General features: G+C 45.6%; 1 protein-coding gene across 1 annotated transcript in view; it reads left to right on the top strand.

The window, feature by feature from the left end:
* The first annotated feature begins 352 nt into the window (after positions 1-352).
* The window catches only part of SELENOI (selenoprotein I), a 56755-nt gene continuing 31636 nt past the window's right edge, over positions 353-25471 (top strand). The window contains exon 1 of the mRNA XM_054022389.1: positions 353-495. Within this exon, the coding sequence (XP_053878364.1) occupies positions 439-495 (57 nt within the window). The 5' untranslated portion in view covers positions 353-438. The remainder of the gene's footprint in view (positions 496-25471) is intronic.

Here is a 25471-nt window from a genome sequence, read left to right as displayed (position 1 = left end):
CGGGCCCTGCTCCACCAGTGCCTGGCACCCAGCAGGCTGGCCTGGCCACAGGGGACCCCTACCACCCTTTCACTAGGGTGCCTGGGATTCTGCCCCTATTGGCCCCCTTGCACCAAGGGGCTCCCCTCTCCCCCTGCAGGGGGCAGCCCCAGGGTGACCCCGCCTCAGGGCCATCTGCTGCCTGGCTGGGAGGTACCACGTGATCACAGGCAGTGCCTGCCCCAGCCTATCCCAAGATGGCGGCAGCGGGAGGGCCGACGCGGTGACGTCACCAGGCACGCCGGGTGGGCTGATGCCGAGCCAGGGGAGGGCGTGAGCGTGAGTCGGGAGGCGGCTACGGCAGCCGGCGGGGGCCAAGTCAGGTCCGCTCCGCGCCGCCAGTCCCCTCGCGGCAGCTGCTGTCAGACCGGCCGCTTCCTCGCCCGCCCCGCCGCCGCCATGGCCGGCTACGAGTACGTGAGCCCCGAGCAGCTGGCCGGCTTCGACAAGTACAAGGTGCCGGAGGGCCGGGGGGTCCGTGTGGGGAGCCCCAAGGGGCGGGGGGTCCTGTGGGGGGAGCCCCGGGGGGCGGGGGGGGCATTTCCCGAGGCAATGCGCCTCAGGCGCCGCCCCCCCCCCCCCGCGGACGCGCCCCGCTGGCCCCCCCCCCCCCCCGGGGCGCCGTGACGCGCGGGGGGGGGGGGGGCTGCGCCTCGTGCTGCGTTTCCCCCTTCGCGCCCTGGCACCTCCCCTTGCCCGGGGGCTGCCCTGGGGGTAGACCCCCCCCCCCCCCCCCGCTGGGAGCCCACACCCGGGGGTGCTGGTTCTTGCCCGAGCCCGCCGACTGCACGGGCCGGCGCTGATCCGGAGTCACATCCCACTGCCTGAAGCCGGCCAAGTTCAATCGCCGGAACCGTTTCCTTTGTCTCCCCCCAGAGCTCGTACCACGTCTAACGTTCAGCGGGTGATTCGGGTCTAATGGAGTCCCCGGGGGAAACTTTGACCTTTCTGGTGGTGGTTGCGGCTGCTTTGCTCGTTTGAAATGGGTGTGTTTTCTGAAAGAGCGTTTGCTGCCCGACCCTCACTGGCTATGCAATCGTTTCTCAGGCTGAGAAAATCCTTCTCTGCCCAATCAGACTGGGTTGGGCAGCAGGCAACATGACTGAGTCAAGCTAGGGATGACACAGGATTGGGGCTTCGCAGTGTGTTCTGAATACAGTGGGTGTAGACACCTGCCTGTTTGTGTAGCAAGGTTGTTAACTGGGCTTGTGGCTTTCCGCAGTAGGACTGTTTTGTGTTGCAATGTTGTTGACTGGGCTTGTGGCTTTCCGCAGTAGGACTGTTTTGTGTTGCAATGTTGTTGACTGGGCTTGTGGCTTTCCGCAGTAGGAGTGTGCTGTCAGCTTGCTGCATGGGGTCTGAGTCACATGAGTCACCTTGATGTTAATGGGAGTTGTGGGACTAGAGCTGTATTGAGCTGCGAATACCTTATGGATTCAACCATGTTAAATACATGGGTCCACGTTGCTGTTTATCTTGCAAAAACTGATGGATGTTCTTATACAGAAGCTGATCCTCTGATGTAGATAAAACGTGTGGGAGCAACGAGTAAATGTACATCGATGAAACCTATTTAAGGAAATCATTGTAAACATGAGTACACTTTTTGGGGGGTATCCAAATTTCAGTGTGCAGAAGCAGACGTTGTACCAAAACTCATGGTCCCTTTTATAACGTTCTAGGGACACTTGACATAAGAGTCATTGTATTAAAGTAATATTTTCTTTATCTGTGGTACTAATAAAATTTCACTCCGATCAACATAACTCTAAAAATTTGATTTATTTTTTTTTATAATTGATATTAATCCCCCCCACCTCCTGCATCAGTAGTGAAACTAGACAGGTTAACTTCACCTTCTACTTAGGCCTGGTCTACACTGGGGTGGGGGTGGGGGGTCAGTGTAAGATATGCAACTTCAGCTATGGGAATAGCGTAGCTGAAGTCGACGTATCTTATTTCGACTTATCTCCCGTCCTCACGGTACCGCTCTGCCGTCGACTCCGCTACCACCGCTCACCCTGGTGGAGCTCTGGAGTCAACAGGAGCGCATTCGGGGATCGATCTATCGCATCTAGATGAGACGCGATAGATCGATCCCCGATAGATCGATCGCTACCCGCCGATCCAGTGGGTAGTCTGGGCGTACCCTTAGTTTTGCTGTCTGGTCTCGGGCACTAGCACGGTATTGTATCCCATTTAGGTTTTTTTATACAGCGCTTATCACCATCGTATCTGAGTACCTTCAAGAGTTAAACCTCGTGATTAATACCAGTCAAGCAGGGTTCCTCTGTGCCTCACCTAGGGGGAATGATTGTGTATGGATGCCTTTCCAAACCCATGGCATGTTAGGCTAATAGAAAACCAAGGGGGAGGAACTGTGCTTTGCGCATGGGCTGGAAATGGTGGATAAGGGAGCGAGTGCCACAGTCTTGGGCCATCCCTCATGAGAGCCAGGTCTCCTGAGGAAACCAGCAGCAGAATTGCTCTATGTATTGTAGGTACTTACATGGCTTCCATTATCATAGCAATTGCTTATTTATTCTCACCACACCCCTTGGAGGTAGGAGTGTTCTTATCCCCATTTTACAGATTAGGAACTAGGATAGACAGGTTTAAATCACTTGATTTTTTTTTTTTTTTATTATTAAATCAAGTCACGTTCAGGCTTTGAAAATTTGTGTTAATGCAACTTTATATTAAAATTTATTTGTTAAATTTTAAATGCCGTTTAAAAAATGCCACAGTGATAGGGTATCTTACTTGAATCTTCTAAAGCCGATATAGGCAAAAACCACAAGATTGAAAATTTAGCCTGTGATCCTGCAAACACGTATTTAAGCATGTAACATGAATAGTCTCTGACTTCCATGGGACTGCGCTCATGCATAAGTGTTTGCAGCTTGAGGAGCTAAAATTGTATCTTTATCTTAATTGCTCAGGGCCCCCATTCCTATAGATTGTCCCACAACCTTTAAATGTATTTGTCTTCATAACGCTTCTCTGAGGGAGGGAAGTGCAATTTCCCCATCTGTAAAATGGAGATAATGATTCACTTCCCCAAGTTTGGAAGTTGGTGGCTGAAAACCAACTGGAAAACTGCATAGAACAGGTGGCTGCCTTTTTTTGCTGTTCTCTCCCAACCCTCCTGGCCAATGCTGTCTGTTGAGACAGCAAATTCTTGGGCAGATATGGTGCCCGCCTCAGTGATGCGAATAATGGGACCTCAGTCTTGATTGAGCCTTTGGACACTCCAGCAACTCTAATCACAGTAAATTTGAGTGGAGGTGACAGGAGAAATGTGGCCTACTTTTTTTTTATCTTCTTTCTAGCTTCTGATTCTGCATGTGTATCTCAGCATCCCATACTCTGACACGTGTTGGTGTGCAAATTATTTCTGCTACTGGAAGGATGGAAGTCTGGAATCCAAAGTAAAGGGTTCTTGTTCAAGGTCATGTACAAGCCCAATGCTAATTTTGCTGCATGTAAAATTCTGCAAAATGCAGCCATGTATTATTAAAGATGGCAAAGAAACCTGAAAAATCTGAAGGATATAACATGGGGTCTGCTCAAGCACACCCATTTATGGCCTCCAGCATCCAAAACACTATCTTGAAGGATCTATTCTGCTGTTTAAAACTTTCTGCCATTGAAAGGAGAATAGTTGTGTAGGTACGATTCTCCAGTGGTACACAAGCTTGCCAGCAAACGGTTTAACAGTAAGCATTGTTGTACAGTTTAACAATAAGTGTACTTGTTGCTTCACAGTGATTGTAGACCAGAGTTCTGCCATGAGGTACTTAGTCTGGTTCCCTCCAATATTTTAGGGAAGTGTACAATGGGTGCAGGCTAAGAAGTGGTCTCAATGTGTACTCCAAATTGGGTGAATAGGTGAGAAAACACAAACAAATTACTACTTCAAGTCTTGGTGTTGGGGAGGCTTGAAGGAAATCCAGCCCTTTCTGAAATAACGTATTCACTACTTAGTTACAGTAATGCCTACCTCTTGTATAATGCATGTTTTTCATCCATAGGCCTCAAAGCACTTTACAAAGGCGGTTGGTATCATTGTTCCCATTTTACAGATAGGGAAATTGCGCATGTCAATTCCTTCCCTGTGCTTCGAGGGCTCCCAGCAAAGAAGTGGCAGAGCTGTAAATTGAACCTGGGTCATCTGAGTCCTAATCCAGTGCTCTGTCCAGTAGAGGAAAAAAACTACCCAAGCCGCCATCTTGTCAGCAAAGAAGGAAGTGAGAAATATTGTAACTTTTTACTTGTGGGAGCTACTTGGCTATTGCAGTGATGGGGGCCATATAAGTACCTAGGCAGGGAATGCCGGTAGCTGGCAGGCTCAAAAATAAAAGCATACTGAGGAGTTCACTCCTATGATTTTGGGGTGTGATTTTTAATAAGTCAAAAGCAAAAGTTGGTCCTTAAAAGTAAGGGGTGGCTTTTTATAGCAGAACAACTATTGGGTCATAAGCTAAAGATGGAGATATTTTGCTTTTCTCTTGGGATTATCAATGACAAGTAGCTTTCTATTCATTCTCCTTCCACAGTCACCTCTTTCCTTATTCTTGAGACAAACAAAATGGTGCTGTGAATAAGGCATCCTAAGATTCAAAGTCCCACTATTAGTTATGTGAAAGCCTCATTCTGTTGTCTTTTAACACAGGTACCTTGGTTTTAGTTGCTTTGTAAAGATGCAAAGTCCTCCTGGATGCTAGTCTCTGTGACTCCAAACCTCCAGCTTGCGAAGAGCTTGCAGATTCCTGATCTGTGATCTTCTGCTCAGGCACTAGATGAATGCTAACAGAAATAAGCAGGAAGTTCTGCATGTACAGATGTTGCAGGCAGAATTAGATATTATGCATCAGGAAGTGGTGGTTTTTCCGGTATCTCCCAGTTGCCATATGGAGATTCAGTACTATCCTCCCATTGAGGATCTGTTATAAACAGGAAGGTAATACTGAGATCTGGGCAAGGAGACATTAGTCTATCTTAAGCATTTCTAATTTATTATGATGTTATCTGGGTGTTGCATACAGTAACACTGAATTTGCCCATAAGGGAGCATATTCTTCTTTCCTTGCTGCAGCAGGTGTTACTTAGATTCCTCCATGTTCTGCTTCTCATTCCTCCCCCTCCCCATGAGAAATGATAGCTGTTCTTTAAACCTTATTGCTGGAGAAGGGTGGAGAAAAAGGGGTTTGGGGGGGGGGCGTATCTTGCTTCATGCTTTGAAAATAAACAGACCTGGTCTCATTCTGGTGTGGTCTGGTTAGGAGATGCAGTCAAAGGATTGCTGCAGAGCTTCACTCTAAACAGATTCATCTGCAGCAGTATTCCTGTCCAGCACAACTGTCTTGTGGTGTGAAACTGTGAGGTGGCTCACCAGAAGAGAGGCTTTAGTCCAACAAAGTCTTTACAGATTAGACACAGGGTCTGGATTGAAATCATGGCACGGTTATAATTTCCTTCTGAGACCTAATTAGAAACGTTGGCCTGATCAAAACCACCAATGCAGAGAGAGCCATATCTTAGGCTGCATCCTTTTGCTTAATTGAACTTGTATGTGAATCTGCTATAGGCAGCTGTGGAACATCTGCATTACCTTGGTACTACTGAGGAAATTGACTTGTGCTGACTGTTCTAGCTACAGCACCTCTACTGTGACACAGTGCTCCAGGTACTAGGCGTCCAAATATTCTGTTGAGTTTTAATATCATGTTAATGGGTGACAGCAGCAAAACTGATGTGGTTGAAGGCCAGATATGAAAGGGTTATGGGTGGATGTGGCAAACAAACTGCTCCTAGAGGCCTGTTGCTATATTGGACAAATCAAGTGGTGTTTGCAACCCTCTTTGTCATTACACTTCATGCTTTCTAGGTGGTTCTGGTCTCCAGAGTGCTTTTTAGATATTTTCTGGCTTTCTTCCCACCCAACCTTGGGCTGCCCATTTCTTAGCATTGGCTTCAGAATGTGCTTTATTCTAGTCCTGAGCACTCCAGAATTCTCTAGGAGCCTGTAGACTAAAAATACTCTGTTCTCCATCACGTAGAATGCTGCTGTGTCATGAATGAATTGAAAGTGTCTGCGGCACACTCTCAGCAGCTGTTTCTGAAAACACAAGCTCCTCAGCAAATTAGGATTTGCTTTTCAGAATACTGATAGGGCTTAGTGTGCATTACTGACTGACTGCAGGGTCTCATTTTTAAAAATTACCCTGCCCTGTTACAGATATGCTATACCTCCGGGGCAGGAAAAGGGTTGATGGCTACTTTCTAATCTAAGCAGTGAAGTGAAGTGAGGTTAGGCGCTTTGGTTTACTCTCCAGAAAAATTTCCAGAACACATTCGGCAGAGGCATACGCAACTAACCTACTTGTTCAGTCCAGGCCTCTAACCTACATGTGCCTTTAAGGGACTGCTGAGATCTTGCCAACAGCTTGCTGGTAGTGTATATCATTAAAGGCAAGCAGCTGGGTCTTGTGCATTGTGTTCTAAACTATTCAAGTCTGAGCTGTCTCCAGCATGCCTAAGAACAAGGTCGCTTGGTGGCTTTTCATTGAATGTTGCTACCAAACTGCATGTCTCCATTCATCTCTCTAAAAAGACATCAGGAGGCTTCTAGGGCTCTCTTTCTACTTGATTAGCAATAGCTCTTGATAAGGCACTTCTCCATTTGGCTAAACCCTGACACTTTATACTCGTCTACTGGATCCTTGATTGCTTTCTAGAAGAGCTGTCAAACCTTTTCCTGCAACTTGTGTACGAGAAAATGACTCTTGCATTTCAAGATATTTTAGCTGTGGTTGGAGCTTTGCAGTATTTACTGTCATAGCAACAGATTGTCAGCGTGATTACAAAGGAAAGGTTACTGCTCTGTGCAGTACTAATCAACCTAAACAGATATGTTCATTGTAAAACTACCAGCCTGTCCTTTTCACAGCTACCAAATGACCTGTCTGTCCTGTGTAGGCATTTAGTACGGGCAACTTGGATTGTTGTTTGTAACGCATGGGCCATGGCTAAGGTAGCAAATAGTACGACTGCCAGATTGCTGTCGCTGACTATAGTGGGTGTGTAGGCAGGCCTACACAAGAAGGACAATTTACGGTTTGTGCTAAGAGCTTTACCGGAAAGATGGCCAAAGATGTATCTGAACTCCTAGTAATTTACAGATGTAACTATCAGCACCTGGTACCCAGCTAGTGGTTTTAGCTCTATCTGTAGTAATGTTCAGGGGATCAAGACTGCAGCCTTCTCTGTCCTGTGACGTTCTCCTTGGGCAGCTAACTACTCTGTTCCGTATTTTTCATTTGATTGACCCGATCATTTTTGCCCCCTCCATCCACTCAGAGCCCCCTCATAAATCTGAGTCCTGATTTTGGGTGACCTGAATTGAATGTGAAAAATCCTCTACTAAGGGTGGATAGCTTCCCCTTGCTAGAGTTGGTAGCTAAGCCACCAATTTCTGCATAATATAAACTTTCATCTAATTAAATTATAACTAGCCCTAATGGCTGTGAAGTTAACCTCTGGTATAATTACTCTGTTGTAGTTCTACTGGCATAACTCCCAGTGTAGACGTTCTGATTCCAGAATTAGTGCTGCTTTCTGGTTTAGTTTAAGTTGCTAAGAATGTTCACACAGGGATTTATGCTGGTATACCTCGTGCTCCGCTAATACAAATAACGATAGCATGCTATAAATGATAGGTTAGGCTGGTATAAGTGTACAGATACCTTTTCTGTTTAGACAAGCCCTGAGTATGAAGAGAGTTGGTTCTGCCAAGGAGCGGCACTGGAGCCACAAGCAGCAGGCGTGTGAAATCAGGGCATCTGATCAGTTTTTCTGCTGCTATTTAGAAAGCCGTGGGCAGCTGTGAAGCTGTCAAGGATTGTCCATTTCACACTAGTGCTACTGCATTGAGCTACGGAATTAGGCACAGCAGTTACTCATAAGTTTACCGCCCATGTCTGCAGCAGCCGTTCAGACACCTGATAACTAGAGGATGATATGAAAGACGATGCCCCCAAGTAGAGTCCAGGCCAAAATCCAAAAGTCCTCCCCAGTAGGTGTTTGGCGGGGGTGGGGTGAAAGATGGACTACTCAGCAAAGTCTTGCCCTAGGACCTCCCTGCTGGAGCCCCCACCTTCTTCATTTTACATTTCTGCCTCTGGGCTAGTAGGCTGAGTCCTCCAGCTGTTAGGTGTCTGGTAAATCTTCAAGCCCTGTGCATGACGTGCATCTTGCGGAGGGTCTCTGCCTTGCTCTGGAAGGGTGAAGGGCTAGCATGAGTTGTGTGCTTGTCATGAGCACTTCCTCTAGCCTACATACAAAAGGCACAAAACAGGGCTGGCTTTGTTTGGTCCCTTGCTTTCAGAGCAGGGATTTAGATTCCTGTTGATTGTGGTTTTGGGAGCATCTAATGAAGAGATTAGGTGACGTTCAGCATTTAAACAAGGATAAACTGGGCGAGAGAGTATCCCCGTTCAGAGTCTCTCCTGGTAGAAGACACACCCTCCTGTCACAGAGGAGCCTTCCTAGCATGGGGTGATTCATTTGTCTGCGTGACTCACATTAGACTTTGCGTTGTGGTCTCCTGCTCACCAGATCAAGAGCTAGCTATAGCACTCTTACTTCCTGGGGGGAGGGGGAGGTTACTTTGTGTCCTTCAACAGCCACAACTTCCAGCTACTTAAGAACTGATGGATTAGGAAGGGAGATCATTTGCCTCTCCTCCAGGAGGAGATTGGATGGCCCCCAGACTAACGAAGGTATACAATCTTCACTGCAGTTCACGCAGATCATTGCTTCCTGGTTTGGCTTGGCTCAGGTGTAAGCAGTGTAGTCAAGTGTGTCCACTCCACTGCATCCACGCTAGTGCTTTACTCGGTCATGTGAGGCGGTAGGACTTCTGGGGGTGGATATCCCATGGTTCCTAGCACTGCAGTAAGCTGAGCTGCTCTGACTCCTTCCCAGTGAATTGTGGGAGAACTTGACTGTACTTTTGAGCACCCAGGGAGCAGGAGAGGTGGAATAATGGGATGGCATTAGCAGGACTTACCAACCCTAGTGTAAGCAACGCTTGGGCTTTAGCCTATATCCCAGAATGTGCTGGGTAGGCAGCCCCACCATGCTCAGGTGAGAAGTCTGTGTGTGTGGATGGGCGCTGGGGTAGGGGCAACACCCAGGAAGGAGGCAGAGTTAACTTTGCAGCAAAGATATAGCCTTACAGGGATGCTGGAAAAGTGATTGATTGCCATGCTTACAATTGAAAAAAATATTCTTTCGCTCTTTTATCCAAGGCTAGCAGCTCATGAAGAGTGGGTCTCCTCCTGTACACTCCCTCTGCTGCATAGTTGTTAGCAGATGAGATGCTCTGATCGCATGAAGTGTCCTTCCTCTCACAAGGCATTTAAATCAGGACATTACTGTAAGGAATTGGCACGGTCCGCTTCACATGGAGGTCCCCAAAGGGATGCATTGTAATCAGGGAAATAATCCGTGTTCTGTTGGCAGGTAGGAGAAATTAGCACTCTGATCAACACACATGTTGAGTCTTTCTGATGGGATTAAAACTACGACAACAGTCCTGTGACTGTTTTGCATCTCTGCTACAATAAATCCCATTATAAATGTTCTCTGCTGACTAACACTTGGTGCTTGGCTTGCTGGGACTGTTTGAAAAAGTACTTCAGCTCATTATGGAAATCAAAGTATTGTTTCCAGTCCCTGGCTCAGAAAATGGTTACACAATTAGGGTTTGCACAGTTGATTTAGCTCAGTGTACCACTATACTGTTTTGCTTTTCACGAGTCTCAAGACTTTGCTTTGTGTAGGACACCTGTAAAGAATGCTGTTTAACTCTTATTTGCCCACACCTCTGCTAATGGAGAATGACTAAGGGCTTGTCTACACTGGCAATTTACAGCGCTGCAACTTTCTTGCTTGGGGTGTGAAAAAACACCCCCCTGAGTGCAGCAAGTTTCAGCGCTGTAAAGTCCAGTGTAGACAGTGCACCAGCGCTGGGAGCTACGCCCTTCGTGGAGGTGGGTTTTTTTAGAGCACTGGGAGAGCTCTCTCTCAGCACTGCACTGCAACCACACAAACCACATTAAAGCGCTGCCGCGACCAGCGTAGGCTAGCCCTTGAAGTGAGCTGTAGCAGAGCTGAGAGAGGGATGAACACAAACAGTACAGCCCCAGTCTTGTCTGTACAAACAGCAATTTACCATACAATGTTTTCATAGATTCTAGGACTGGAAGGGACCTCGAGAGGTCATCGAGTCCAGTCCCCTGCCCGCATGGGGAAAGCAGTCCCCTTTCTGTCTGCTTCAGATAAAGGCATTGCTTGAATTTCAAGAGAATTTTCCTGCAGTTCCTGGCTCCTGCTGAAATCTTTCCTTGTTTTTGCTTTGGTAGATTTGTTTAAAAGAAGGTTCTGACTATTTCCTCTTTGCACAATGTAATGAGTTTGTCTGCGCTCGCATGGAATTCTCAAGTGTTTTTTCTGGTTTTAAAAAAGAGTAATTGACTCTGTGCAGAGGATGTACTCGGTACTGTGCTAGATACGGTGCTGTCCCTGCCCATAAGAGCTAATTAAGGCCTTGTCTACACTACAGGGGAAATTCGAACTAAGCTACGCAATTTGAGTTACGTGAATAGCGTATCTCAAATCGACGTAGCTTAGATCTACTTACCGTGGGGTCCACACTACAAAATGTCGACGGGAGACGCTCTCCCATCGACTCCCCCTACTCTTCTTGATCCGGTGGAGTGCAGGATTTGGCCGGAGAGCGATCTGCGGTCGATTTAGTGGGTCTTCACTAGACCCGCTAAATTGACTGCCGATGCATTGATCGCTGTTCGTGATCCCCCGGTAAGTGTAGAGAAGCCCTAACAGTTCAGAATCTACTGGGAGACTCAGAGGAAGATTGTGACTTACGGCATCTCGTCCTTTGCCTCGGTCTCTCTCTCCTTCAGCATTTAAAAACTCTACCCCTGCTAATTGGAGTTGCAGCTAGCAAGGGATGTGAAGGGTAACAAGAAGGGTTTCTACAAATATGTTAGCAACAAGAAAAAGGTCAGGGAAAGTGTGGGACCCTTACTGAATGGGGGAGGCAGCCTAGTGACCATTAATGTGGAAAAAGCTGAAGTACTCAATGCTTTTTTTTGCCTCGGTCTTCACAGACAAGGTCAGCTCCCAGACTACTGCACTGGGCAGCACGGTATGGGGAGGAGATGAGCAGCCCTCAGCGGTGAAAGAACAGGTTAAAGGACTATTTAGAAAAGCTGGACATACAGAAGTCCATGGGGCTGAATGCAATGCATCCGAGGGTGCTGAGGGAGTTGGCTGATGTCACTGCAGAGCCATTGGCCATTATCTCTCAAAACTCGTGGCGTTTGGGGAAGGTCCTGGATGATTGGAAAAAGAGAATCCGGGGGAACTACAGACCAGTCAGCCTCACCTCAGTCCCTGGAAAAATCATGGAGCAGGTCCTCAAGGAATCCATTTTGAAGCACTTGGAGGAGAGGAAGGTGATCAGGAACAGTCAATATGGATTCAACAAGGGCAAGTCATGCCTGATCAACCTCATTGCCTTCTATGATATAACTGGCTCTGTGGATATGGGGAAAGCGGTGGGTGTGATGTATCTTGACTTTAGCAAAGCTTTTGATACGGTCTCCGACAGTATTCTTGCCAGCAAGTTAAAGTAGTATGGATTGGATTAATGGACTATAAGGTGGATAGGAAGCTGGTTAGATCATTGGGCTCGATGGGTAGTGATCAATGGCTTGATGTGTAGTTGGCAGCCGGTATCAAGCGGAGTGTCCCACCTCTGGGGTCTTGGTGCCGGTTTTGTTCAACACCTTCATTAATGATCTGGATGATGGGATGGATTGCACCCTCAGCAAGTTCGCAGATGACAGTAAGCTGGGGGGAGAGGTAGATATGCTGGGGGGTAGGGATAGGGTCCAGAGTGACCTAGACAAATTGGAGGATTGGGCCAAAAGAAATCTGATGAGGTTCAACAAGGACAAGTGCAAAGTCCTGCACTTAGGACGGTAGAATCCCATGCACTGCTACAGGCTGGGGACTGACTGGCTAAGTGGCAGTTCTACAAAAAAGGATCTGGGGATTACAGTGGACAAGAAGCTGGATATGAGTCAACAGTGTGCCCTGGTTGCTAAGAAGGCCAATGGCATATTGGGCTGTATTAGTAGGAGCATTGCCAGCAGATAGAGGGGAATAATCACTCCCCTCAATTCGGCACTGGTGAGGCCACACCTGGAATACTGCGTCCAGTTTTGGGTCCCCCACTACAGAAAGGATGTGGACAAATTGGGGAGAGTCCAGTGGAGGGCAACGAAAATGATTAGGGGGCTGGGGCATGTGATTTATGAGGAGAGGCTGAGGGAACTGGTCTCATTTAGTCTGCAGAAGAGAAGAGTGAGGGGGGATTTGATAGTAGCCTTCAACTACCTGAAGGGGGGGGGGTTCCAAAGAGGATGGAGCTCGGCTGTTCTCAGTGGTGGCAGATGACAGAACAAGGAGTAATGGTCTCAAGTTGTAGTGGGGGAGGTTGAGGTTGGATATTAGGAAACACTATTTCACTAGGAGGGTGGTGAAGCACTGGAATGGGTTACCTAGCGAGGTGGTGGAATCTCCATCCTTAGAGGTTTTTAAGACCCGGCTTGACAAAGCCCTGGCTGGGATGATTTAGTTGGGCTTTGAGCAGGGGGTTGGACTAGATGACCACCTGAAGTCTTTTCCAGCCCTAATCTTCTAAGATTCTATTCTATCCTAACATGCACAACTCCTTATTCAGGCCTTAATCATCTCCCTCCTCAGCTATTGCAGTCTCCTTATCTTGGGTCTTGCTAAAACAATCTGTTGCTTCAACAGTGTCATCCTCTTCCCCTTGCGTTTCTTATTTTTCTACATATCAAGTTCAGGCTTCTAATTCGTTCTTTCACGGTACCCCATTTTGCAGCTCTTGCCTCCATCTCCGACCTGGTCTCATTTCATGTTCTTCACTCATCCCCACACCCTGCAGTACCCACTCTAACAGTTATGCTAACCTCTATGCCCCTTTTGTAGCCTTCTGTCTCAGACATCTCCTGTCCTTATTCCATGCTTCTTCCTGTGCAGGATATGTTTTCTAAAATCTGTCAATTTTCCACCTCTGCCGCATTCATATGGCTCCTAAAACCATAATTCTGCAGCATCACCTATACAAATATTTGCATTAAATATATATTGAGGCAGGAACAGCGATCCATCAAAACATACCTCTACCTAATATGAGTTACTGAGTCCATCTTTCTTTTATTCCCCTACGTCCCCAGCTGAGATCTGATTATACCCCTGCCTGGCAGTCATGTTCATCACTTAGACTGTAAGCATCTTGGGGCCGGGACCAGTAATATGCACTTTCTATAATGTGTCCAGCACACATGAGGATGCCCAAAAATAATTAAAACTAATGCCTAGGGGTTGTGGGGTGGTTTTTTTATGTTTATTTTTTGTGTGTAAACTATTATTTCAAAGCACGGTGAAGCTCTGAGTAACGGAGGGTCTAGGTTTTTTCCTCCATTCCCTCTTCTCCTCTAGTCTGGAACTGTGGAGCAGAACTTCCTCACAAGCACCTGGAATCAGGGTGTATTTGAAGAGCTTTCTCTTGCTGTCTCATCAGCGAGGAAAGGGAGCTTCCCCAAATGCTAAGTTAGTTTGATAGAGGGAGGATCCCTCTTCACATATTTATAGAAGGTAGGGCTGATATCCCAAGCTGAAGCTGTGAGCTGGAGGCTCCAACTCTGACACCTGAGGGGAATGAGTGGCCCAAGGATCTGGTTTCTCAAATGAGGAACTTGTGCACTCCGTTCTGCATCACTGATTCTATTCATGGGAACTATGGACACACCTGAGCTTGAGGACAAGCTGCAGGTGTCTGTTAACTCCTAATGGCTGCCCTGAGAGCTCCTTGCCTTTTTTCAGCGTTGACAAAAGGGGGGCCTTGCCTTCTGATTTAGAGAGGGGTCTTTAATGCCTTGTGTGCGTGTATGCAGTGTTGATGGAGCCATGTCAGTCCCAGGATGTTAGAGAGACAAAGTGGGTGAGGTAATATCTTTTATTGGACCAACTTCTGTTGGTGAGAGAGACAAGCTTTCGAGCTACACAGAGCTCTTCTTTAGGTCCGGGAAACTTAGGGCGACTCTACACTAGAATTGCTCTATGCCGTGTGGCGGTAGCTATGTTGGTGGGAGAGCTTCTCCGGCTGACCTAGCGCTTTCCACACCGGCACTTAGGTTGGTGTAACTTATGTCGCGGCTGGTGGGGTGACTTTTTCACACCCCTGAGCGACTTAAGTTATACTGAAGTAAGTGCTAGTGTGTAGGAGCCCTTACTCCAGTTGTCACAGCTAAATACAAGGGGGAGCAGATTGTTTAGCATAAGTAGTTAACACATTTCGAGGGACCATTCAAGGTGGAGTGGCCCATTAACACCCTTCCAGTCATAGGGAAGAAAGAATGTGGAGCAGCTGAGGGGGGGGTTTCACCCCAATAGTTGCTATGGGGCATTTAGTGCACTGGCTGAGATACAGCACATTATGATAGGTATGTGTAGGACCCATGGATCTTGAAAGGAGTGTTGTGGACAGTGTTGATCATTGTAGCAGTGGCGGGATGTCTGCAGGTTTTGTAAAAAGAACAGGAGTACTTGTGGCACCTTAGAGGCTAACAAATTTATTTGAGCATAAGCTTTCATGGGCTACAGCCCACTTCTTCGGATGCATCCAGTGAAGTGGGCTGTAGCCCACGAAAGCTTATGCTCAAATAAATTTGTTAGCCTCTAAGGTGCCACAAGTACTCCTGTTCTTTTTGCAGATACAGACTAACATGGCTGCTACTCTGAAACCTGCAGGTTTTGTATCTGTTGCTCTGGCAGGGTCTGGTGCTGCTTTGAGTTTGTGTGCCCTGGTCTCTGGGGAGCTTGCTTCTGATAATGAGGTTGGGGGTGTTTTGAAGGCCAGAAGAGGGGTTTCAGGAAAGATTTCTTTCAGGATGAGGTCCCCATCAAGTGTGAGTTGTAATTGTTTGATACCCCGTATGGGTTCCAGTATGGGGTGGTAGGTGACATCTAGGGGTATGCGGTTGGAGGGGTTTTATTTCTGCATTGAAGCAGATTCTCTCTGGGTATTTGGGTGACTTGTTACATGATACAATCTACTTCTCTGATGGAGTGTCCTTGTTTGGTGAAGGCAGTTTTGAGTGTGTTAAGGTATGTATCCAGGACTTTCTCCTCAGAACATATGCTATAGCCAGGAACTCAGATACCACAGATAAGATTTCTTGGTGTGTTTGGGGTGGTGACTGGATCTGTGAAGGTAGGTGTAGTGATCTGTGGGTTTCTTGTATATGGTTGTCTGTAGGGTTCCATTGTTGAAGCTGATCGTGAGGTCCAGGAAGTTGATGCTGGTGTGGGAGTGTTTCAGAGAGAGTTTAATGGATGGGTGGTGGTGGTTGAAGTAGTGGTGGAAATCTGTGAGGGAGTTTCTGTCCAGAGGATGAAAATATCGTCGGTGTATCTCAGGTACACCTCTACCTCGATATAACATGACCCGATATAACACAAATTTGGATATAACACGGTAAAGCAGTGCTCCAGGTGGGGCAGGGTTGCGCGCTCTGATGGATCAAAGCAAGTTGGATATAACGCGGTTTCACCTATAACGCAGTAAGATTTTTTGGCTCCAGAGGACAGCGTCCTATCGGGGTAGAGGTACTGGTTTTGTGGTGTCAAGTATCAGGGGGTAGCCGTGTTAGTCTGTATCTACAAAAACAACAAGGAGTCTGGTGGCACCTTAAAGACTAACAGATTTATTTGGGCATAAGCTTTCGTGGGTAAAAACCTCACTTCTTCAGATGGTTTTGTGGTGCATTTATCCAAAAATTCTTCTTCAAGGTGGCCCATGTTGCAAGGCATTTAAACACCATTCCTTAGGTACTTTCTTTAAAATAGATTGGGGATGGGGGGGAGATGGAGAAGGAAGGTGGTTTGGCCAGTGACTGCTGCCCAGCTCAGCAGGGCTAAGCTGCGTCACTGACAGACATGCTGGAGACACTATAACTTTCCAATCTGTTGCCTTCCTTCCCCTCTCGCCCACCAAAATAACCTCCCTGCACGCAGTGTTCTCTGCTGTGAGATCACACATGAGGGACTATGCTGTGTTACTTGTGTTGGAGCAGAACTGGTAAGTTCTTCCCTGGTGAACCTGAGATGCAGATCATATTAAGTGGTAAACTTACTTTTTGATGGCACAAAAAGTGTCCAGACAAAGGGGAAACAAGGCCAAGTTAATAAGTACCAACACTAAAAGCACAAGTACTAAGTTGCTTCCAACTCATCACTTCCATGTGTACATAGAGCAAATGGGGCTTGTTTGCCTTGGCGTAGCTCTGCTAGCTGGTTTATTTTAGCTGTAAATTGGATTTACAGGCACTTGTCAAATGCAGTTGCATCCTTTAGATTTATCCCAATCTTAAACTAAAATGTTTTCTCCTTAGTCATTTGTCCTTTGTACAAAAACAATCTGGTAGAATGTTATTTGGAATAGACTCTAACTATGGCCTAAGGGTTTCTGTCTGGGATCAGCATTCCCTGGGGCATGTATCGCAAATCTTTTTTTTTTTTTTTTTTTTTTAAAGATACAAACATCAACAGTTGGGGGTTTGATTGTAACTATTTATAAACTACTCTTCGTGCAATGATAGTGATTTACAGTATCACAAAAGTGGGCTGAAAGGGTAGGGTGCTACCCAGGGGCTCAGAAGACCTGGGTTCAGCTCCCAGATCCACCACAGATGTCCTGTGCGATGGTGTGAAAGCCCCGTCCCTTCTGTGTGCCTCAGTTCCCCACCTGTAAAATGGAGACCCTGGTACTGCCCTGCCTCACTGAGGTGTTGTGGTAATTGCGTTCAAGTTGGAGAGTCGCTCAGGTGCTGTGGTGATGGAGTGGATAGGAGTATCTAAAATAAGATGGATGAGCACTGTCCTTGCTTTACAGATGGGGGATCTGTGGCACAGAAACTGACTAACTTGTCCCAGGTTATGCAGCCAGCCGATGGCAGAAATGGAAGTAAAACCCTGATTGTCAGTCACATGCACTGACCATAGCACAACAAGCTGATATTCTAGCATTACAGCTTTGAATAAACCTATCCTATCCTAATCCCATATCAATGACTGTGCGTTATAAAACCACGCAGTAAGACGTGATCCTACCCTAACAGAATAAAGCAAATGTGGGGAAGAGCATGGAAACCTCACGGAACCCTCCCTATACATCAGGCTTTAAAAATATTTCAGACTTCATTTGTTTATTACTGTCCTCATTGTCTGCTCTTAGCTCCTTTTCTGAAATGAGCTTGTCTATTCAGCCACTAAGCCATTGTACAGAAGGGACTTCCTTTGCCCACCCCTTCTACCCAGGTAGTCTTGTTATACGGACTGTTGCACAACTAGGAATGACTTGATGTGGGATCCTTTAACTTTGGTGCTTTGCACTAAAACTGCCTGTATTTTCCTTTAGAATCTGGTCTCTGAATACATAATCTGGAAACATACTCTGTCAAAGAAACTGCATCTTCCAAAAACTGTTTTAAAAAAACCCCAAACAGGTAACATACAGCCCGGTTTTCAAAGACAGTCTCTGATTTTGGGTGTCCAACTTCAGACATTTAGGGTCTGATCTCAGGGGACACTAAGCACCACAGCTCCATTTGAAGCAACGGGGAACTGCAGATGCTCACCACCTTTGAAAACCGGCCTACAGATGTTTACCACCTTTGAAAACCAGGCTATAATTTGGCACTACTAAAACACAGCTGCTTGTAAACTTATTTTAACCCAGGTGCTAAGATAATGTAACTTTGTTTTAATCTCCACTTTGTAACAAGGTTCCATTGGGGCTTCTTTACTAACATTTATAATGCTCTGCCTTCACTAATAAATGTCCAACATACAATTATGGAGGTACACTTCTATGAAAGAGTTAATGCCTTCAAGTACAGACTGCATTCTCCACTTCCTGTTTAGAGGAGAAGGAAATATACTGAACTTTGTGAATTTATCTCAAATGGGTTTTGGGAATGAACTGGTGACCAGTAATAAGTGGAAAATTGTTTCTCTGAGGCACCATTGTTTTACCTCTGAATACTGGTTTTCTCCTTCAGTGGGAAGTGGCACAGAGCAGTGTTGGGAATATACTCTGTTCTAAGGAAAAAATCAGTTTGTTCTTGCTGAGAAAAAATTGGCTTTGAGGTGAGGATTTTTTTCATAAGTAAAGATATTAATGGTACCGCTAACCTTCTCCCGGTGGTGCAGGTTTGTGAAGTTAGGGGACATCACATTAAGATTAGATGTAAATGGAGAAGGAATAGCTTGGGCAGAACTACTTCACATTATTGGCAATATAATCACTAGTCTTGTGATTATCAGAATACATTATCTGAGGCCTGGTCTACACTGCACGGTTAGGTCGACATAAGGCAGCTTATGTTGGCCTAGCTATGTCAATGCACACACGACAGCCTTGCTCCCACAGATGTAAATGCCCTACTCCACTGACATAAATCCACCTCCCCAGAGGTGCAGGGCTTATGTCGGTGTAGTTAGGGGGACGTGGTGTCTGTGTAGACCTTGTATTCATCTGCTGTTGGCTGTCTTGTCAAGTTCAGGGCTCTGCTGGAGCCATGAAATTGACAAGAAAGTCTGGCTCCCCAACTAGGCTGCTACTGGGTGTCCTTCCAAGCCAGGCTGCCCTCTGGGATCCCAGCTCCATGCTCCCCAGTGGGAGCCCCACTGCACTAAGGCTCCTGTTTAAAACACACACACACACGTAACATACAGCCCAGTTTTCAAAGACCGTCTCTAATTCTGGGTCTCCAACTTCAGACACTTAGGGTCTGATCTCTGAGGATACTAAGCGCCACAGCTCCATTTGAAGCCACGGGGAGCTGCAGTTGCTTACCACCTTTGAAAACCAGGATTCCTTCCCTCCCCCTTGTTCCCAGTGGGGAGCTGCATGGAGCCCCTTGTGCTGCCCCTCTTCAGCTGGTGGAATCGCTCTGGTGAGGACGTGCGCCACCGATAGAATGAGGGTAGTGTGGACACAAGTCACTGCCATAATTACTGTGGCGATTGTAAATCGACCTAACATAGGTTGATTTAAGGTGGTAGTGTAGACATCCCCTGAGAGTGACTCGTTACTGAATTCCTTCAGAACAGCATTGGTTTTCTAGACATGGAAGCCATCCGTAGAATCTGGACTACAAATCTCTATATTTTCCTACTTAAATACATAATCGGCTCCTCCTGAGGTGTCCCTGTTGTGTGATGAAATGAAGTTTTAGTGCTGTATGAGCCCTTCACTTCTCATTGTGAGCTAAAAACAGCAGTCAGTTAGGAATTCTGTACAGAGCTTGTTCTTGGCTGCTGAAACGCTGTCCATTGTCCTGTTGGCATGTGGTAAGTCAGTGAATGTGAGTGTTAGAGCATTTCACAAAAGGAAAAACACTACATCACTTGGGGAAGTGGTTCAACTTTTGCTCAGGTGATTGTGAGCTGAGTTGACTCCTGGGATTTTGAGAAATTTAGTTGTCTTCCTGTGTCAAGTTGGAAGAATAACTTCTGATGCTGTTTGTAACATAAGTAGCCCAGATGGGGTAATTTTTAAAAAAAAACAACTTGAGGCCAATAATTCTTTGACTTTTATTGCGCAAGTAATGAATATTGATAGGTGCTGACAAATTTAAATGCACACTGACTTGCCTTGAAATGTTGAATTCTTCATCTTTAAAAACTTCTCACTTCCTCTCTGAAGAAACTTTAAAATTGTAGGCTACCAATAAAAGTGTTGATTTTAAGAAGTGTGCATTACCTTGAAACTGGCCCAATGGTCCCTAGTTCATTTGGTGGCATGGTCTGTGTCTGTGCATTCCAATTTAGGTTGTAAGCCCTTCAGGAAGGGATAGTCTTCCTTAGAATTGTAAGTGATCCCATTGCAGGCATTACTGTATATTGTAGAAGTCTCACTTAAGCTAAAATGAGAGCAGATACTCTTCAACTGATTTTAAGAATGTTCAACCAAGGGAGTTGCACCAATTTCAATTGGTTTCTAAATTGATTTAGTTTAATCAGTACAGTGTTTGTGTCTAGACGAGGCCTTAGTGTCTCAGTCTCATTCCTGCTCCGAGTAATGGCCTGATCACCAGAGATCCTCACTGGCACATCCAGCAGGCCTGCAAAACTGAGCCAAGTGGTAAAAAGCTCTTACCCCGGGGCTTGGATACTATAGTACCTCAGAAGTCCTAAAATAGACTCCTTGCCTTCCCTGCCACCACTGTCCTATAAGAATCTGCTGTATGTATGGGCAGGTGTACCTGATTTGCAAACTATTAACCCCATCTTGTTAAATCTGGTTTGAAAAAAAGAAATTGTACCCACAGAGTTGTCCACAACATTTGCACTAACTTGTTGAGGATTGGGGCAAGATTTTTTTTCTTCAAAAGGGCATTAACTTGGCAGAGCAAGCAATGGTAAGTCAAAAGGTGGTGGCAGCCATACCACAATTAAATGCTGTAAGCACTCTGCTTTGTCCTGTATGGACAGGCTCATTCTCGGAATTTTTCTTCTTGTGATAGAGAGAGACCACTCCAGAGTCTTTTACTGTAGCATTTTTGGGAAATCTACCAACAGTGACAGCACTAGCGTAGAAACAGGTACTTTGTACCAAGGAGTTGTATAAAATTGCTCTGAGTAGGGCTAGAGGACAGTGCTGTGTCTACGCTATCACTACCACCAGTAGGGCTGTGCGGGGTGTAGATATCCCCCCAAATGCTAGAGTATCAAAGGCCCTATTGTTCTATTTATTTTTGGTTTGCTGCTGGAAGAAAAGTGAAATGGTTGTGGCAAGTTTCACCATGGTGTGTGCAATGTCCACATTGCAGTGGAGTGTCAAGGAGAGACCGACTCAGAATGGGCAGTTTTCAATATGAAAAGCGATTCTGTAAAAATGTCACTGAATTGCATTTTTGTTCTGATTTATAGTTTAATGTGATACAAATTTGATTTTCGTTTTTAACTGCTGATCCTGGAAACACAGCCTGGGATCTTAGAGTCCCGCTGGTTCTTCCTGTTCATGAATACCTGTAATAAAAGGTGGCTGGGCCAAGTTATGTTCTCATTGACCCCTTTGCAGCTCCTCTGCCTTTAGTGGGTTTGCACAGGGGTAACGGATTGGAACTTAGTCAATTCTGATGCGCAAGAAGAAGCTGAATTATATTCCCTCTCTTAGCTGTGTTGGGCCTGCAGGACTCACAGGAATGTAAAGCAATGAAAACTTGAATTGCTAAGATCAGTCAAGATGATGGAATATATGCAGGAAGCAAACCTGTTCAACCAAACGTTGAGTTTTAGCCTTGAACTCCACTTGAAAGTAGTAGTTTCCCAATCCCTTTTTAGTTCCATGTAGACTTTCAAAGATAATGTTGTTCCTGTAAATTGGATCAGTGGTTCTCAATCAGGGGTACGCACACTCTTTGGGTACGCAGGGGTCTTCCAGGGGTACATCGACTCATCTAGAGATTTGCCTAGTTTTACAACAGGCTACACAAAGAGCACTAGCGAAGTCAGTACAAACTGAAACTTCATGCAGACAGTGATTTGTTTGTTGAAATGTAAATACAATATTTATATTGCAGTTGATTTATTTTATAATTATATGGTAAAAATGAGAAAGTGACCAATTTTTTTAGTAGTAGTGTGCTGTGACCCTTTTTGTATTTTTGTGTCTGATTTTGTAAGCAAATAGTTTTTAAGTGAGGTGAAACTTGGGGTCCACAAGACAAATCAGACTCCTGAAAAAGGGTCAGAGCCACTGTGTTAGATTATTAGTGAAGCTACTATAACTTAAGAGTACAAGTGTATGAATTGTGGAACAGGAGTGAGTTGGTGGTTTTACCAAAGTGAGGCCTTCCCATTGTTTCTTAATGTAAGAACAATCTGTAGTCTGTAAAACTGTCCTTGCTCTAGTATATGAAATATGTATTTCTGTATAGGTAGAACTAGGGTCAGCTAGTTTGTGACATTATATTTCTATGCCACTTGTGTGCAACAATTATAAATGAGAGTTTTGATGTTGTTTCACTGGTGCTTCACATTGTGGGCCCGTCTACAGCTTCACTGCTCGTGGGAGGACTACATTCAGTTAAGATGCCTGCAGAATCAGTATGCTGCTCATAGCATTTCACGCTGTCTGATGTGAACCCTACTTCTGCTGCACAAAACACGCCTCCCCTCTCTGACACACAATGGCAAAACGTAATTGGTTGGTGCGTATGAGATGCAGTAACTCTGTTTTCAGTCAGGGCGAGTCTCAGTGGATAGTTTGAAGGATAAGTTAATGGGTATTGTGACTTTTGCACTGCATTCCCAGCTCTCAGTTTGCTCCTGCAGTGTTGTAGGTGGAGGGAAGGGGAGACATGCTGGGACATTTTGTTCTGGTTCTGTGTTTTGTTAATGTCAGGGGGTGATTCCAACACTGCAGTTTAGTTCTATGACGTGCGCACGCTTTCTGTAGGAGATCTGCTCGTGCATTTGGGGAGGTAGGACTGAAAGGGCATTGCTTTTCTTTTTTAGATAACGATTTTATGGCTTCATTAATATTAATGGTAAATACTTCTTAATGGGTTGGGTGAGCGGAGCCTTTTTTTGTAGTTAGTTGCCTTTGTGATGACTACTGCTAATCTTCAGTGAGGTTCTTTAAACCGTGGGGAGCATGTCCTTAGCTAAGCAGAGGAGAGACTGATGCGTGTTCTAGAAACTACACAGATAATTAAAATATGGATGTCTGCCAAGCCAAGTGAAATGTAGATGGTACTGGTCCCATTCTGAATCCCTTTCTAAAAATAAATCTGCACTTTTGAGGTCTCTCCTATAAACAGTTATATGCATCCGAAGAAGTGGGCTGTAGTCCACGAAAGCTTATGCTCTAATAAATTTGTTAGTCTCTAAGGTGCCACAAGTACTCCTGTTCTTCCTATAAAAAGTGTTGCCCATTTCAAGTAGTGAAACAACCCCCCCCATACACACTTTTAAAGGTGAAATGTAGATGTTTCTTAAAGTTTATTTTTCCAAATGAAGAATTACATGAGTAGACAATTACAAGTTCATCTTAAAACAAAATAGTCCTCACTCCCTGCTTCATTTGCCTCCCAGCTTTCTACAATAATTGTTTGGTGTTGTCCTCTCTTACAACAGGAATGTGGATCTTGGCAGGTTGAAAACTTCTCCATTTACTCCTAAAATGCTTTAGATGAAGTTTATCCATGTAGCCTGCTAATGGCTTAATCTCTTTAAAAGTTTTGGATTCACCATTTAAGCGTAAACCTCACTTCTAAAAGTAGTAAATTGATTGTGCCCAGATATTAAAACTTAGAACGGTAGATAGCTTTAAAAAATAAAAACACCTCCACCTGGGGGATTGTTTTGTTCAGCCATATCTGGGGCTGGCTTCACAAAATCTAGTGGTGCCTGGGGAAACGCCTCTTGTGGCTGTCATGTTTTGGTTGTTTTAAATACTTTTAGTAGCCAGGTATCAATACTGCAGCTGGAAAAACATTCTGCTTCTCTTAGTTCCCGATGTAATTTCTGTTGATTGGGGTATTCATCTCCTGTCCTGAACTATTGTGTAGTACGGCTATGCGCTGTCAGGCAGATGCCACTTGCTGCTTCATAGGTGGGCTGCATTTCAGTCGTGACTGCAGTGATTATACCAACTACAGGAATCTAAAAGTGCCTCTCTAATCTCTCTGGTAGTTATTAGGTTTTGTGACTGTTTTGAGTATGAATGTGCAGAGGGATCCACTGGCATGAAAGGTGCTATATTAAAACAGAATCACGATTACCAAGATTCGTACGCTTTGAGTGCGAGTTTGCTATGTGGGTGAGCTACTTGCCTCATATTTGACCCACCATTCACTTGCCCTGCCCTTCAAAGACGCTGGTGAACCACTGTCATAACTGGTGCTACCCATAATCTACAGGGCAGTACTTTGAAAGAGCAGGACTCTGAGGCGTGTAATTACGTTTGTTGCCTATTATTTTTTTGCACCTGGGCTCGGTGGCATTGGAGGTCCCACTAACTTGCATCAAGAAGCAGCAGGAGTGAAGTGACGGAATAGCAAAATTTTAGCAAGAGAAGAAGCTGGCATCTGAATCCTTTGGGCCTTAACAAGTCTAAGAAAAAAATGGTGCTGGGTTTAAACCTGCCACTCTGCATTTGCTTCACTGGTTATCAGGAGACATTGGAGCCAAGGAAGGCGCTGTTTGAGACAGGCTGGCCAGATTACCTAATTGGATTACTTTTGCCAGTTAAGAATTATGTGCTAAACTGTAAGATGAAACGGTCTACTCTGGGACTGCAAAAGAAACGGGGTTTAAATCTACGTGCCAGGAGAGCACGCTGTGTACTGTAGCTTTGTTCCAGATGTACCCTCCCAAGGGCCCGCTTTCACTCAGAGTAGCTTGCAGCCTGGAGTTAAGGTTACTTATAAACCATGAATTGAGGAGTCTGCTCCCTAGAGGTCCATCCGACCTTATGAATGGGGATAGCCCTTAAGTCTTCATCCTGGTGGAGATGTCAATTTACCAGAGTGATATCTTAGGGCTTTGAAATGTGATCTCCAAAAAGCAACTTGACACACGCAGCCTGCCCAGGAGGCCTGATGAGGAGAGTTCTTCCGGCCAAGAAAGATCGGATGAGGGCTCCTTCAAGCCATGGTTACTCACTCAACTAGGCACATTGTGTGCAAGTCGCTTACCTGGATCATCTGGGTATGTCTCGCATAATCAATTCCCTGCCATTGCCAGGGTCTTGGGCATTGCTGCACCTTGGTCCCTCCTAGTATCTGCCTGTGGCACATAATAATTTAGCCCCCTGTAGGCTATTATACTTCGGTCTAACTTTGCTTGTTGGGTTTAGTGTGCGGGTGCTGGGTGCCATTAGTGGCCTGTGATCTACGGGAGGTCAGGTGAGATGAACTGGTGGTCCCTTCTGACCTTAAATTCGATGACTCTAAGTAGCTTATCACATATGTTAGGGCGGTTGGGCAACGTGCCCACGAGTTAGCCTCTGCATGGCTGTAAATTTCCCACAGTGAGGAGAAGGAAGTCCTGTGGCAAAACACAGGCCTGGAATCCAGGAGTTCTGGGTTCTGTTCTCAGCTTGCTGAGAACAGACTGACTTCCTGCGTGACTTAGAGCAGGTTTGCTTATCACTGCTAGTTTCCCTGTCTGGAAAATGGAGATCATACTTGCCCCACCACTAGGGCTTTGAGATTTCATTGAAGCGTATAAAGCA

Source organism: Malaclemys terrapin, chromosome 3 (assembly GCF_027887155.1).
Source record: "Malaclemys terrapin pileata isolate rMalTer1 chromosome 3, rMalTer1.hap1, whole genome shotgun sequence".
Taxonomy (NCBI): Eukaryota; Metazoa; Chordata; order Testudines; family Emydidae; genus Malaclemys; species Malaclemys terrapin.
This window is presented reverse-complemented; position numbering and strand designations above follow the sequence as displayed.